Source organism: Dendrobates tinctorius, unplaced genomic scaffold, assembly GCF_039654945.1.
Source record: "Dendrobates tinctorius isolate UK_male_01 unplaced genomic scaffold, ASM3965494v1 ptg000495l, whole genome shotgun sequence".
Taxonomy (NCBI): Eukaryota; Metazoa; Chordata; class Amphibia; order Anura; family Dendrobatidae; genus Dendrobates; species Dendrobates tinctorius.
Genome location: NW_027362155.1, coordinates 611,420 through 626,320, shown reverse-complemented (window position 1 = coordinate 626,320; position 14,901 = coordinate 611,420). Strand labels below are relative to the sequence as shown.

The following is a 14,901-nucleotide window of genomic DNA, read 5'->3' as shown; positions in this document are numbered from 1 at the left end:
TCTGACGGTGGGGCGTGCTGAGCTGTCAGTGTTGTGAGTGACAGTCCAATCGCCCAAACTGGGGCAGGGATTTCCTTCAGGTGTCACTTGTTCTATGTGATTCCCTGGCTACTTAACTGTCTGTCTATCTCCGATTACTGCCAGTAGTACCCTTAGCCCAGCGTTCTGTCTCTGATCTATTTCTGCACTTCTTTGGATTTTGCCTCTGACCATCCGTTTCCCTAGCCCCTTTGTCTTGATCCGCTGCCTTCCTGGAATTCAGACCTTTGGACTGTGACCTGACCATGCCTTTGCCTTACCTCTTTTGTTTATGATGAGCCCATTGGTATCTAACCCCGGACCTCTTGGCTACTGTATAGGGCATAATAGGCTCTTACCCAACTCATGTAAGAACAAAACCGTTGGCACAACCCTGAGAATTGTAGGTGGTGCCCAAGTAGGATCCCAATCCGTGAACTAAATATATATAAACTTGGCACACACCAAAGGTTTCTGATGCAGAAAGGTGATTTTTAATTATACAACAGTACATACATACACAGACGTTTCGGTCTAGGACCTTCATCAATGTACGATATATTGTACTGTGAGATTCTTAGTGACTGGGCTTTGTGAGATAGACCAATCCTGTGAGGAGGCACATGAAGCCGTCCCACTGCGTGGTGGTTTGTGGAGTGTGGACGCAGTATCCGCCGCGAATCCCAAGAGGACTTGGGATTCGCGGCGGATACTGCGTCCACACTCCACAAACAACCACGCAGTGGGACGGCTTCATGTGCCTCCTCACAGGATTGGTCTATCTCACAAAGCCCAGTCACTAAGAATCTCACAGTACAATATATCGTACATTGATGAAGGTCCTAGACCGAAACGTCTGTGTATGTATGTACTGTTGTATAATTAAAAATCACCTTTCTGCATCAGAAACCTTTGGTGTGTGCCAAGTTTATATATACTTACCCAACTCATGGCTTGCCCATGAGTACTGACTAGTGTGACAGTTACAAGAACTTTAACACCTATATAAGTCAATTACATAAGTCAAACAGACACCTGTTGGGAACGTTTACTCTCCATTGATTAGTCTTTTTGTTAAGACGTATATTACACAAGGCACCATCCTCCGATTTTTATATTTCTATGAGTTGTGATCAGGTTCTTCCATGATGTGGACACCTCCAGGTTCTTTCATAAGAGGGACATCTCCACTTTCGTTCATCAGAAGGAAGCCTCTAGACTCTTCCAAGAGTTGGATATCTCCATTTTTTGCTCTGATATAATCGTCTGCAGGTTCTTTTATGAGATGAAAATCTTCAGGTTACTCAATAGGAAGAACATCTCCAGTGTCACCTAAATGACCTTTACTCCTGAGCATTACAGTTTGCAATAGTCAAGAAGACGATGACAGGTCTTTGTGGGATTAGGCGAGCAGATGAGTAGACGTCAATGCAGAATTCTGCACAATCACTGGACAATCAACGTGATTTATTGATGTAATTATTGTCCCTTCATAACGTTCTCCTGATGAAAACTGTGGAATCAGCTTTATCCAGCTGTTATGGCGCGGGTCCATTCTCCCGTACTATTGACCAGGCCTGATTTTCTTGTAGGCTACAGGGATTCCAGATCAGTAGAACGATTACTCATGAGATCCCCAGATGGACACTTGGAGTACGATGTAGAGTATCAGGGTGATCATATATAATCACATAATCTACAGTCAGGACACACAGTGATGAATGGAAGACCAGGAGCTCGGAAGAAAATTACCTTTGAACGACATGGGCAGGAGGCACAAGAGACCGGATCCAAACGTCTAAAGGTCTAAAAACACAAAAGACAAAGTGATAATGGGGGTTATACGGAGTAATAAAGGGGGTTATAGGGAGTAATAATGGGGGTTATATGGAGTAATAATGGCGGTTATATGGAGTAATAATGGGGGTATATGGTGTAATAAACGGGGTATATGGAGTAATAATGGGGATTATATGGAGTAATAATGGGGGGTATAGGGAGTAATAATGGGGGTTATATGGAGTAATAATGGGGGTATGCAGAGTAATAATGGGGGTTATATGGAGTAATAAACGGGGTATATGGAGTAATAATGGGGATTATATGGAGTAATAATGGGGGGTATATGGAGTAATAATGGGGTATACAGAGTAATAATGGGGGGGTATATGGAGTAATAATGGGGTATATGAAGTAATGGGGGTTATATGAAGTAATAAACGGGGTATATGGAGTAATAATGGGGATTATATGGAGTAATAATGGGGGGGTATATGGTGTAATAATGGGGTGTATACAGAGTAATAATGGGGGGTATACGGAGTAATAATGGGGGTATATGGTGTAATAATGGTGGTATATGGAGAAATAATGGGGGTTATATGGAGTAATAATGGGGGGTATATGGAGTAATAGTGGGGGTTATATGGAGTAATAATGGGGGTAATAAGGAGCAATAATGGGGGTATAAGGAGTAATAATCGGGGTTATATGGAGTAATAATGGGGTAATAAGGAGCAATAATGGGGGTATAAGGAGTAATAATGGGGGTTATATGGAGTAATAATGGGGTACACGAAGTAATAATGGGGGTTATATGGAGTAATAATGGGGGAATAAGGAGTAATAATGGGAGTAATAAGGAGCAATAATGGGGGTATAAGGAGTAATAATGGGGGATATAAGGAGCAATAATGGGGGTATACGGAGTAATAATGGGGGTTATATGGAGTAATAATGGGGATTATATGGAATAATAATGGGGGTATATGGAGTAATAATGGGGGTATATGGAGTAATAATGGTGGTATAAGGAGTAATAATGGGGAGTATATGGGGTAATAATGGGGGTTATATTGAGTAATAATGGGGGTATACGGAGTAATATTGGGGGTATATGGAGTAATAATGGTGGTATAAGGACTAATAATGGGGAGTATATGGGGTAATAATGGGGGTTATATGCAGTAATAATGGGGGTTATACGGAGCAATAATGTGGGCTATACGGAGTAATAATGGGGGTATATGGAGTAATAATGGGGGTTATATAGGGTAATAATGGGGGTTATACGGAGTAATAATGGGGGTTATATGGGGTAATAATGGGGGTATATGGAGTAATAATGGGGGTTATATGGGGTAATAATGGAGTATGCAGAGTAACAATGGCGGTTATATGGAGTAATAATGGGGGTTATACAGAGTAATAATGGGGGTTATATGGAGTAATAATGGGGGTATATGTAGTAATAATGGGTTATACGGAGTAATAATGGGGGTTATACGGAGTAATAATGGGGGTTATATGAGGTAATAATGGGGGTATATGGAGTAATAATGGGGGTATATGGGGTAATAATGGAGTATGCAGAGTAACAATGGCGGTTATATGGAGTAATAATGGGGGTTATACAGAGTAATAATGGGGGTTATATGGAGTAATAATGGGGGTATATGTAGTAATAATGGGTTATACGGAGTAATAATGGGGGTTATATGGAGTAATAATGGGGGTTAAACGGAGTAATAATGGTGGTTATATGGAGTAATAATGGGGGTATACGGAGTAATAATGGGGGGTATATGGAGCAATAATGGGGGTATGCGGAGTAATAATGGCGGTTATATGGAGTAATAATTCGGATTATATGCGGTATTAATGGGGGTTATATGGAGCAATAATGGGGGGTATATGGAGTAATAATGGGGTTATATGGAGTAATAATGGGGGTATGCGGCGTAATAATGGCGGTTATATGGAGTAATAATGGGGGTTATACGGGGTAATAATGGGGGTTATACGGGGTAATAATGGGGGTTATACGGGGTAATATTGGGGGTTATACGGGGTAATAATGGGGGTTATACGGAATAATAATGGTGGTTATACAGAGTAATAATGGGGGTTATTTGGGGTAATAATGGTGGTTATATGGAGAAATAATGGGGTTTATACGAAGTAATATTGTGGGTATATGGAGTAATAATGGGGGTTATACGGAGTAATACTGGGGGTTATATGGAGTAATAATGGGGGTTATACGGAGTAATATTGTGGGCACATGGAGTAATAATGGGGGTTATATGGGGTATATGGAGTAATAATGGGGTTTACATGGGGTAATAATGGGGGTACACGGAGTGATAATGGGGGTTATACGGAGTACTAATGGAGGCATATGGAGTAATAATGGGGGGTAAATGGAGTAATTATGGGGATATATGGAGTAATAATGGCGGTTATATGGTGTAATAATGGGGGTTATACGGGTAATAATGGGGTATACGGAGAAATAATGGGGGTATACGGAGTAATAATTGGGGTTATACGGAGTAATAATGGTGGTTATACGGGGTAATAATGGGGGTATATGGAGTAATAATGGGGGTTATATGGGGTAATAATGGGGTATGCGGAGTAATAATGGCGGTTATATGGAGTAATAATGGGGGTTATGCGGGGTAATAATGGGGGTTATACGGAGTAATAATGAGGGTATACGGAGTAATAAAGGGGGAATATAGAGTAATAATGGGGGTTATACGGGGTAATAATGGGGGTTATACGGGTAATAATGGGGGTTATACGGGTAATAATGGGGGTATATGGAGTAATAATGGGGGTTATATGGGGTAATAATGGGGGTATGCGGAGTAATAATGGCGGTTATATGGAGTAATAATGGGGGTATGCGGAGTAATAATGGTGGTTACATGGAGTTATAATGGGGGTTATACGGAGTAATAATGGGGGTATATGGAGTAATAATGGGGGTATATGGAGTAATAGTGGGGGTTATACGGAGTAATAATGGGGGTTATACAGGGTTATAATGGGGTTATATGGAGTAATAATGGGGGTTATATGGGGTAATAATGGGGTTATGCTGAGTAATAATGGCGGTTATATGGAGTAATAATGGGGGTATGCAGAGTAATAATGGGGGTATGCGGAGTAATAATGGAGGTTATATGGAGTAATAATTCGGGTTATATGGGGTAATAATGGGGGTTATATGTAGTATTAATGGGGGTTATACAGAGTAATAATGGGGGGTATATGGAGTAATAATGGGGGTAAGCGGAGTAATAATGGGGGTTATACGAAGTAATAAAGGGGGTTATATGGAGTAATAATGGGGGTATATGGAGTAATAATGGGTGTTATACGGAGTAATAATAGGGGTATACGGAGTAAGAATGGGGGTTATATGGGGTAATGGGGGTATATGGAGTGATAATGGTGGTTATACAGAATAATAATGGAGGTATACGGAGCAATAATGGGGGGTATATGGAGTAATAATGGGGTTATATGGAGTAATAATGGGGTAAAGCAGAGTAATAATGGGGGTTATACGAAGTAATAAAGGGGGTTATACGGAGTAATAATGAGGGTTATACGGAGTAATAATGGGGGTATACGGAGTAAGAATGGGGGTTATATGGGGTAATGGGGGTATATGGAGTGATAATGGGGGTTATACAGAATAATAATGGAGGTATACGGAGTAAGAATGGGGGTTATATGGGGTAATAATGGGGGTTATACGGAGTAATAATGGAGGTTATATGGGGTAATAATGGGGGTATATGGAGTGATAATGGGGGTTATACAGAGTAATAATGGGGGTATACAGAGTAATAATGGGGGTTATATAGAGTAATAATGGGGGTATATGGAGTAATAATGGGGGTTATATGGGGTAATAATGGGGGTATATGGAGTGATAATGGGTGTTATATGGGGTAATAATGGGGGTATATGGAGTGATAATGGGGGTTATACAGAGTAATAATGGGGGTTATACAGAGTAATAATGGGGGTATACAGAGTAATAATGGGGGCTATACAGAGTAAAAATGGCGGTTATACGGAGTAATAATTGTGGTTATACAGAGTAATAATGGGGGTATATGGAGTAATAATGGGGGTATACGAAGTGATAATGTGGGTTATATGTAGTAATAATGGGGGTTATATGGGGTAATAATGGGGGTATATGGAGTGATAATGGGGGCTATACAGAGTAATAATTGGGGTTATACGGAGTAATAATTGGAGTTATACGGAGTAATAATGGGGGTTATATGAAGTAATAATGGGGGTATATGGAGTAATAATGGGGGGTATACGAAGTGATAATGTGGGTTATATGTAGTAATAATGGGGGTTATATGGGGTAATAATGGGGGTATGTGGAGTAATAACGGGGTTATATGGAGTAATAATGAGGGTTATACAGAGTAATAATTGGGGTTATACGGAGTAATAATTGGGGTTATACGGAGTAATAATGGGGGTTATACGGAGTAATAATGGGGGTTATATGGAGTAATAATGGGGGTATATGGAGTAATAATGGGGGGTATACGAAGTGATAATGTGGGTTATATGTAGTAATAATGGGGGTTATATGGGGTAATAATGGGGGTATGTGGAGTAAGAATGGGATTATATGGAGTAATAATGAGGGTTATACAGAGTAATAATGGGGGTTATATGGGGTAATAATGGGGGGCTATATGGAGTAATAATGGGGGTTATATGGAGTAATAATGGGGGGTATGCGGAGTAATAATGGGGGTATATGGAGTAATAATGGGAGTTATGCAAAGTGAAAGTCCACACATCGCAGTTCCTGTAGGAGTCCACCCATCACTACACATCACAGGTTCTCCACGTTGACTAAACTGGCCAATTAACCCCTTTCGCCCACATGACATAGACGTTAAAGCCATTGAGCCCTCTCTGAAGCAATCATGGCCGCCGGGCACCCTCTGGGAGCCTCCACTGCTGCCATCTTAGTCCTCCCGCCTGCTCCAGAGTCATTCCTTGTCCTGGTCACAAGCGCCTCCGCTCCACACGCCTCGTGCACACGCGGCTCCGCTGCGCACACCTCGTGCACACGCGGCTCCGCTCTGCACACCTCGTGCACGCGCGGCTCCGCTGCGCACACCTCGTGCACGCGCGGCTCCGCTCCGCACACCACGTGCACGCGCGGCTCCGCTCCGCACACCACGTGCACGCGCGGCTCCGCTCCGCACACCACGTGCACGCGCGGCTCCGCTCCGCACACAGAAAACATTCAAAAGTCCATTTGGAACAGGCTGCCACGAGAAGTGGTGAGTTCTCCTTCAATGGAAGTCTTCAAACAGAGGCTGGACAGACATCTAACTGGGATGATTTAGCGAATCCTGCTTTGAGCAGGGGGTTGGACCAGATGGCCCAGGAGGTCCCTTCCAACTCTACGATTCTATGATTCTATGATTCTATGATGAATCGGCCAAAAACATCCTCAGAGCGACCGGCGATGGTGAAAACCGCTGGAAATCAAGGGTCCAACAACGATGGCGGCCTTGTTATTTGGGAGAACGGTTCTGACGCTCGGTGCTGCGGTCAGATCCCAGCGATCCTGAGGCGGTAGTTGTCACCAGCCCTCCAGCAGCAGTGTCGGAGGCCTCACACTCCGGTCGTACCCTACACACGGACCAGATCCTCTCTCCAGGGCGGTGACAATATCTCATTATAAATATGGAGAAAATCCAATAGAATCACCGCAATTAACCCTATTCTCCCCCATTAAAAAGAATAACAATATTCGCTGTCGCTACATCTGGAAAAGTCCGATCTATCAAAAAAAGCTTTTTTTCAGCCGCCACAACGCAAAAAAATAAAGTGCAACAAAAAGCAATAAAAATATTGTATCTCCCCTCCAATGGTATCACCAAAACGTCAGGTCCCGGGCGAGCACCACAAACCTTCACACCGCCCATCCACTGACGGATGGAGACTCAAGGGGTCTCGGAAAATGGGGACAAACGAAATGAAGTTTTCTTTTTTTATGGCAAATTAACAATTTTATTTCACCACCTCAATGAAAAAAACGTCATCCATGTTTGTTCTCCCCATGATTGCACAGACCCGGAGGGGATCATCACCAGGCCACGAATGGTGCAGAAACAACACCTCAGAAACGTTCCTCACAATTTCCACACATTTGGAATATTTTTCAAGCTATCAGATACATCACAAGACAAAATGGATGAGGTCACTCAGCAGTAGAACTTGTCCAACAAAAAAAAACAAGCTCTCCTAGGAGAGGATAAAACAGAAAATCGTCTGGAAGGGAAGGAGTTAACTGCAGCTAATGAGAGAGAAGCCTTCAGTTGTTTAGAATGACCTTGGGTTCCTTTGTGCAGCTTATTGTGCACCTTGTTTTTGGAGTGATAGTTGTTGGTCGCTCATGTGATAGATCGCTATCCTATAAATACAGTGGGGAAAATTAGTATGTTACACTGCCCACTCTGCAAGTTCAGCGGGGGCAGGAGTCGGGCCACAGGCTGGTATGACGTAGCGTTCAGTGGTGCGGGGGCTCTGCCGACATTTTGAGGAAGCCCACAGCCTCACACCTTCCATACTTTCTAATGTCATGGACTCTGGGAAAATGGCTGCCAGATGCAGCGCATGTGCAATTTACATTTCAGTAGTCGAGACCTCGGAAGATGAGATCTCAGTTCCAAGATCTAAATTTACGCATGTGACGCCTCGGTGGCCATTTTACCGAAGTCCACTGCATAGAAGAGTATTGAAAGGGCTTTCTCAAAATGTCAGAGGAGCCCCAGCACCGCCGAACACCTCGTCATACCAGCCTGGGGCCCACAGTCATCATCCGACTCCTGCCTCTGCCACCGTCAGAAGCTTCCGGCAGCAACAACCCTGGACCCCGCTCCATCACAGTTGGTAAAATCCACTGCATCTACAGTTCAGATTATAAGACTCACCTCCATTTTCCCAAAAAATTTTTGGGAAAAAAGTGTTTCTTGCAATCAGAAAATACGGTAATTAGTTAGCATTTTATTACATGAAATAAGTATTTGATACAATAGAAAAACAGAACTTTATATTTGTACAGAAACCTTTGTGCAGTTACAGAGGTTGGACGTCTCCTGTAGCTCTTGGCTAGGTTTGCACACACTGCGGCTGGGATTTTGGCCCCCTCCTCCATACAGATCTTCTCCAGATCTTCCAGGTTTCGAGTCACTGGGCAACATTGAGTTTCATCTCCCCCCAAAGATTTTCTATTTGGTTCATTTCTGGAGACTGGCTACAACCAAGCTCCAGGATCTTGAAATGCTTCCTACGGAGCCACTCCTTAGTTGCCCTGGCTGTTTGTTTTGGGTCATTGTCATGCTGGAGGACTCAGCCACGACCCATCTTCAATGCTCTTACTGAGGGAAGGAGGTTGTTGGCCAAAATCTCGCGTTACATGACCCCATTCATCCTCCCTTCAATACAGTGCAGTTGTCCTGTTCTCTTTGCAGCAAAGCACCCCCAAAGTATGATGTTTCTCCCACCATGCTTCATGGTTGGGATGCTGTCCTTGGGTTTGTACTGGGGCTCTTGGTAGGAATTAGAGGGAAACAGTGGGTGGTAGGGGCTCTTGAGTGGGGACTAGAGAGAGACATTGAGTGGCAGTGGCTTTTGAGTGGGGAGTAGAGTGAGACAGTGGGTGGTAGGGCTATTGAGTGGGGAGAGGTCACTGAATAACTGACTACTGAAGCATCCATCTATAGAGAACACAGTGAGGCCGGATGTTTACCAGCTCCAGGACCTTCCCGTCTGGGTAGGTGCCCACAATCAGGAACAGCAGCGTTTTGGACATCGCATTCTGCGACACAAGCACAGTAGATAGATTCTCTTTACCGCTGCGTACACTCCTCCGCACTGCGAGTTTACGAGCTGCAGCATGCTAATTCTCTGCAGTGGTTCCCGCTGCGTAGTTTCCTCCATAGCCAGTCATTAGATGCAATAAATCTGCATGGTTCATTCAGAACACCGAGTCCAGAACACTGCTAAGCCTGATGGTGCACCTAGCCTTACTCAGAAAACAGAACTGGGCCCCTGGCAGTCAGCTCCAGCCTGACAATGGCAGCTGGGCTGTGAGGAGGGAAGCAGGACATTGTGCACTTCACTCCTCGCTCCTTCCTGGGCAGGGTGGGCTAATCTCACTACTGGTCCCAGAGGGAGGCGCATGGTGATACTGCCACCTACTGGGCACAATAATTATCTGTCCTGCAGTGATGATTGTTGCTGCTGAAGATCCTGTGCCCCACCACCTCTCTTCTCCATGCTGCGCGGAGCCAGCTGAGGACGGGACGCTACCCACAACCTCCTGGGACAGCCCCACTAATGCAACACAGCGCAACATGGCACAGCCCAAACAATGCGGTACAGCCCCACCAATGCGCAACAGCCCCTCCAATGCGGCACAGCCCCACCAATGCGGAACAACCCCTCCAATGCGGAACAGCTCCTCCAATGCCGCACAGCCCCTCCAATGCCGCACAGCCCCTCCAATGCCGCACAGCCCCTCCAATGCCGCACAGCCCCACCAATGCGGCACAGTCCCACCAATGCGGTACAGCCCCACCAATGCGGAACAACCCCTCCAATGTGGAACACCCCTCCAATGCCGCACAGCCCCTCCAATGCGGCACAGCACCACCAATGCGGCACAGCCCCACCAATGCCGCACAGCCCCACCAATGCCGCACAGCCCCTCCAATGCCGCACAGCCCCACCAATGCGGCACAGTCCCACCAATGCGGTACAGCCCCACCAATGCGGTACAGCCCCACCAATGCGGAACAACCCCTCCAATGTGGAACACCCCTCCAATGCCGCACAGCCCCTCCAATGCCGCACAGCACCACCAATGCGGCACAGCCCCACCAATGCGGCACAGCCCCACCAATGCCGCACAGCCCCTCCAATGCCGCACAGCCCCACCAATGCGGCACAGTCCCACCAATGCGGTACAGCCCCACCAATGCGGCACAGCCCCACCAATGCCGCACAGCCCCTCCAATGCCGCACAGCCCCACCAATGCGGCACAGTCCCACCAATGCGGTACAGCCCCACCAATGCGGAACAACCCCTCCAATGCGGAACACCCCTCCAATGCCGCACAGCCCCTCCAATGCCGCACAGCACCTCCAATGCGGCACAGCCCCACCAATGCGGCACAGCCCCACCAATGCGGAACAACCCCTCCAATGCGGAACACCCCTCCAATGCCGCACAGCCCCTCCAATGCCGCACAGCACCTCCAATGCCGCACAGCACCTCCAATGCCGCACAGCCCCACCAATGCGGCACAGCTCCTCCAATGCGGTACAGCCCCACCAATACGGCACAGCCCCTCCAATGCGGCACAGCCCCACCAATGCGGCACAGCCCCACCAATGAGGCACATCCCCACCAATGCGGAACAACCCTTCCAATGCGGAACAGCCCCTCCAATGCGGCACATCCCCTCCAATGCGGCACAGCCCCACCAATGCGGCACATCCCAACCAATGCGGCACAGCCCCACCAATGCGGCACAGCCCAACCAATGCGGCACAGCCCCACCAATGCGGCACATCCCAACCAATGCGGCACAGCCCCACCAATGCGGCACAGCCCAACCAATGCGGCACAGCCCAACCAATGCGGCACAGCCCCTCCAATGCGGCACAGCCCCTCCAATGCGGCACAGCCCCACCAATGCGGCACAGCCCCACCAATGCGGAACAGCCCCACCAATGCGGCACAACCCCTCCAATGCGGCACAGCCCAACCAATGCGGCACAGCCCCACCAATGCTGCACAGCCCCACCAATGCTGCACAGCCCCTCCAATGAGGCACAGCCCCTCCAATGCGGCACAGCCCCACCAATGGAGCACATCCCCACCAATGTGGCACAGCCCCACCAATGCAGAACAGCACCTCCAATGCAGCACAGCCCCTTCAATGTGGCACATCCCCACCAATACGGCACAGTCCCTCCAATGCAGCACAGCCCCTTCAATGCGGTACATCCCCTCCAATGCGGCACAGCACCTCAAATGCGGTACAGCCCAACCAATGCAGCACAGTCCCACCAATGGAGCACAGCCCCACCAATGCGCACAGCCCCAACAATGCGGTACAGCCCCACCAATGTGGCACAGCACCACCAATGCGGCACAGCACCACCAATGCGGCACAGCACCACCAATGCGGAACAGCCCAACCAATGCAGTACAGCCCAACCAATGCGGCACAGCCCATCCAATGCGGCACAGCCCCACCAATGCGGCACAGCCCCACCAAAGCCGAACAGCCCCACCAAAGCCGAACAGCCCCACCAATGCCGAACAGCCCCTCCAATGCGGCACAGCCCCACCAATGCGGCACAGCCCCTCCAATGCGGCACAGCCCCACCAATGCGGCACAGCCCCTCCAATGCGGCACAGCCCCACCAATGCCGCACAGCCCCACCAATGCCGCACAGCCCCACCAATGTGGCACAGCCCCACCAATGCGGCACAGTTCTGCAGGACCTTCACATCCATCACTGCGGGTGCTGCAGGTCCTGAGCAGTAGATGAAGCGTGAAACAACCGCGGTGCCGGGGAACACTGAGTAATGGAGAGGAAGTGGATGCCTGTACGTTGACATGATGAGATGGCATATCACTAAGGGGGACACGAATACAGCAATGGACAAGCCAGGAGGGAGACGACCGGGTACAACATACGTCCCAACCGTCCCGGATCTGGCGGGACAGTCCCGATTTTGACCCCCCTCCCGCTATCCCGCTCGGGAGCATATTTTTCATTGCACAGAGCCACCACACTCCCCCATGCACCAACCCCATCCTCGCCCTCCCAGAGAGACCCACCGGCCACCGCAGCCCCTCACTGATAAATCCCAGCAATGACCTCGCTGGGCCCGAGGTCATGTGACCCCTGACTCCTCCCCTCCTGTGACCTCATCACAGGTCCTGTGTGCACAGCCCTCAGGGTATGTAGGACTGAGGACTCTGAGGTGCTGGTTGTCATGGTGCTGGATGAGGAAAGTTTATGTGTGGGGTCAGGAGGGGGTTACAGTTTGGATGTAGCAGAGGCACGTGTGTGTGCGAGGTGTACGGAGCGGAGTCGTGTGTGTGTACAAGGTGTACGGAGCGGAGCCGTGTGTGTACGAGGTGTACGGAGCGGAGCCGTGTGTGTGCGAGGTGTACGGAGCGGAGCCGTGTGTGTACGAGGTGTACGGAGCGGAGCCGTGTGTGTACGAGGTGTACGGAGCGGAGCCGTGTGTGTGCGAGGTGTACGGAGCGGAGTCGTGTGTGTACAAGGTGTACGGAGCAGAGCCGTGTGTGTGCGAGGTGTACAGAGCGGAGCCGTGTGTGTGCGAGGTGTACGGAGCGGAGCCGTGTGTGTGCGAGGTGTACGGAGCGGAGCCGTGTGTGTGCGAGGTGTACGGAGCGGAGCCGTGTGTGTGCGAGGTGTACGGAGCGGAGCCGTGTGTGTGCGAGGTGTACGGAGCGGAGCGGAGCCGTGTGTGTGCGAGGTGTACGGAGCGGAGCCGTGTGTGTGCGAGTTGTACGGAGCGGAGCCGTGTGTGTGCGAGGTGTACAGAGCGGAGCCGTGTGTGTACGAGGTGTACGGAACGGAGCCGTGTGTGTGCGAGGTGTGCGGAGCGGAGCCGTGTGTGTACAAGGTGTACGGAGCGGAGCCGTGTGTGTACGAGGTGTACGGAGCGGAGCCGTGTGTGTGCGAGGTGTACGGAGCGGAGTCGTGTGTGTGTGTACAAGGTGTACGGAGCAGAGCCGTGTGTATGAGGTGTACGGAGCGGAGCCGTGTGTGTGCGAGGTGTACAGAGCGGAGCCGTGTGTGTGCGAGGTGTACGGAGCGGAGCCGTGTGTGTGCGAGGTGTACGGAGCGGAGCCGTGTGTGTGCGAGGTGTACGGAGCGGAGCCGTGTGTGTGCGAGGTGTACGGAGCGGAGCCGTGTGTGTGCGAGGTGTACGGAGCGGAGCCGTGTGTGTGCGAGGTGTACGGAGCGGAGCCGTGTGTGTGCGAGGTGTACGGAGCGGAGCCGTGTGTGTGCGAGGTGTACGGAGCGGAGCCGTGTGTGTACGAGGTGTACGGAGCGGAGCCGTGTGTGTGCGAGGTGTACGGAGCAGAGATGTGTACGAGGTGTACGGAGCGGAGCCATGTGTGTACGAGGTGTACGGAGCGGAGCCGTGTGTGTACGAGGTGTACGGAGTGGAGCCGTGTGTGTGCGAGGTGTACGGAGCGGAGCCGTGTGTGTACGAGGTGTACGGAGCGGAGCCATGTGTGTACGAGGTGTACGGAGCGGAGCCGCGTGTGTACGAGGTGTACGGAGCGGAGCCACGTGTGTAGAAGTGTACAGAGCGGAGCCACGTGTGTATGAAGTGTACGGAGCGGAGCCGTGTGTACGAGGTGTACGGAGCAGAGCCGTGTGTGTACGAGGTGTAGGGAGCAGAGCCACGTGTGTATGAAGTGTACGGAGCGGAGCCGTGTGTGTACGAGGTGTACGGAGCAGAGCCGTGTGTGTACGAGGTGTACGGAGCGGAGTCGTGTGTGTGTGTACAAGGTGTACGGAGCAGAGCCGTGTGTATGAGGTGTACGGAGCGGAGCCGTGTGTGTGCGAGGTGTACGGAGCGGAGCCGTGTGTGTGCGAGGTGTACGGAGCGGAGCCGTGTGTGTGCGAGGTGTGCGGAGCGGAGCCGTGTGTGTACAAGGTGTACGGAGCGGAGCCGTGTGTGTACGAGGTGTACGGAGCGGAGCCGTGTGTGTGCGAGGTGTACGGAGCGGAGTCGTGTGTGTGTGTACAAGGTGTACGGTGCAGAGCCGTGTGTATGAGGTGTACGGAGCGGAGCCGTGTGTGTGCGAGGTGTACAGAGCGGAGCCGTGTGTGTGCGAGGTGTACGGAGCAGAGCCGTGTGTGTGCGAGGTGTACGGAGCGGAGCCGTGTGTGTGCGAGGTGTACGGAGCGGAGCCGTGTGTGTGCGAGGTGTACGGAGCGGAGCCGTGTGTGTGCGAGGTG

At 49.8% G+C, this 14,901-nt stretch overlaps 1 protein-coding gene across 2 annotated transcripts in view; it reads right to left on the bottom strand.

Annotated features, from left to right (window-relative positions):
• Positions 1 to 14,901, bottom strand: part of LOC141078052 (phospholipid scramblase 2-like) — an 88,410-nt gene that overhangs the window by 36,851 nt on the left and 36,658 nt on the right. Inside the window, exon 2 of one of the 2 annotated variants that reach the window (XM_073564858.1) lies at positions 1,771 to 1,824. The exons of the other annotated variant lie outside the window; for it this stretch is intronic. Coding sequence (XP_073420959.1) covers positions 1,771 to 1,783 — 13 coding nt within the window. The 5' untranslated portion in view covers positions 1,784 to 1,824. The remainder of the gene's footprint in view (positions 1 to 1,770; positions 1,825 to 14,901) is intronic. 2 annotated transcript variants of the gene reach the window in all.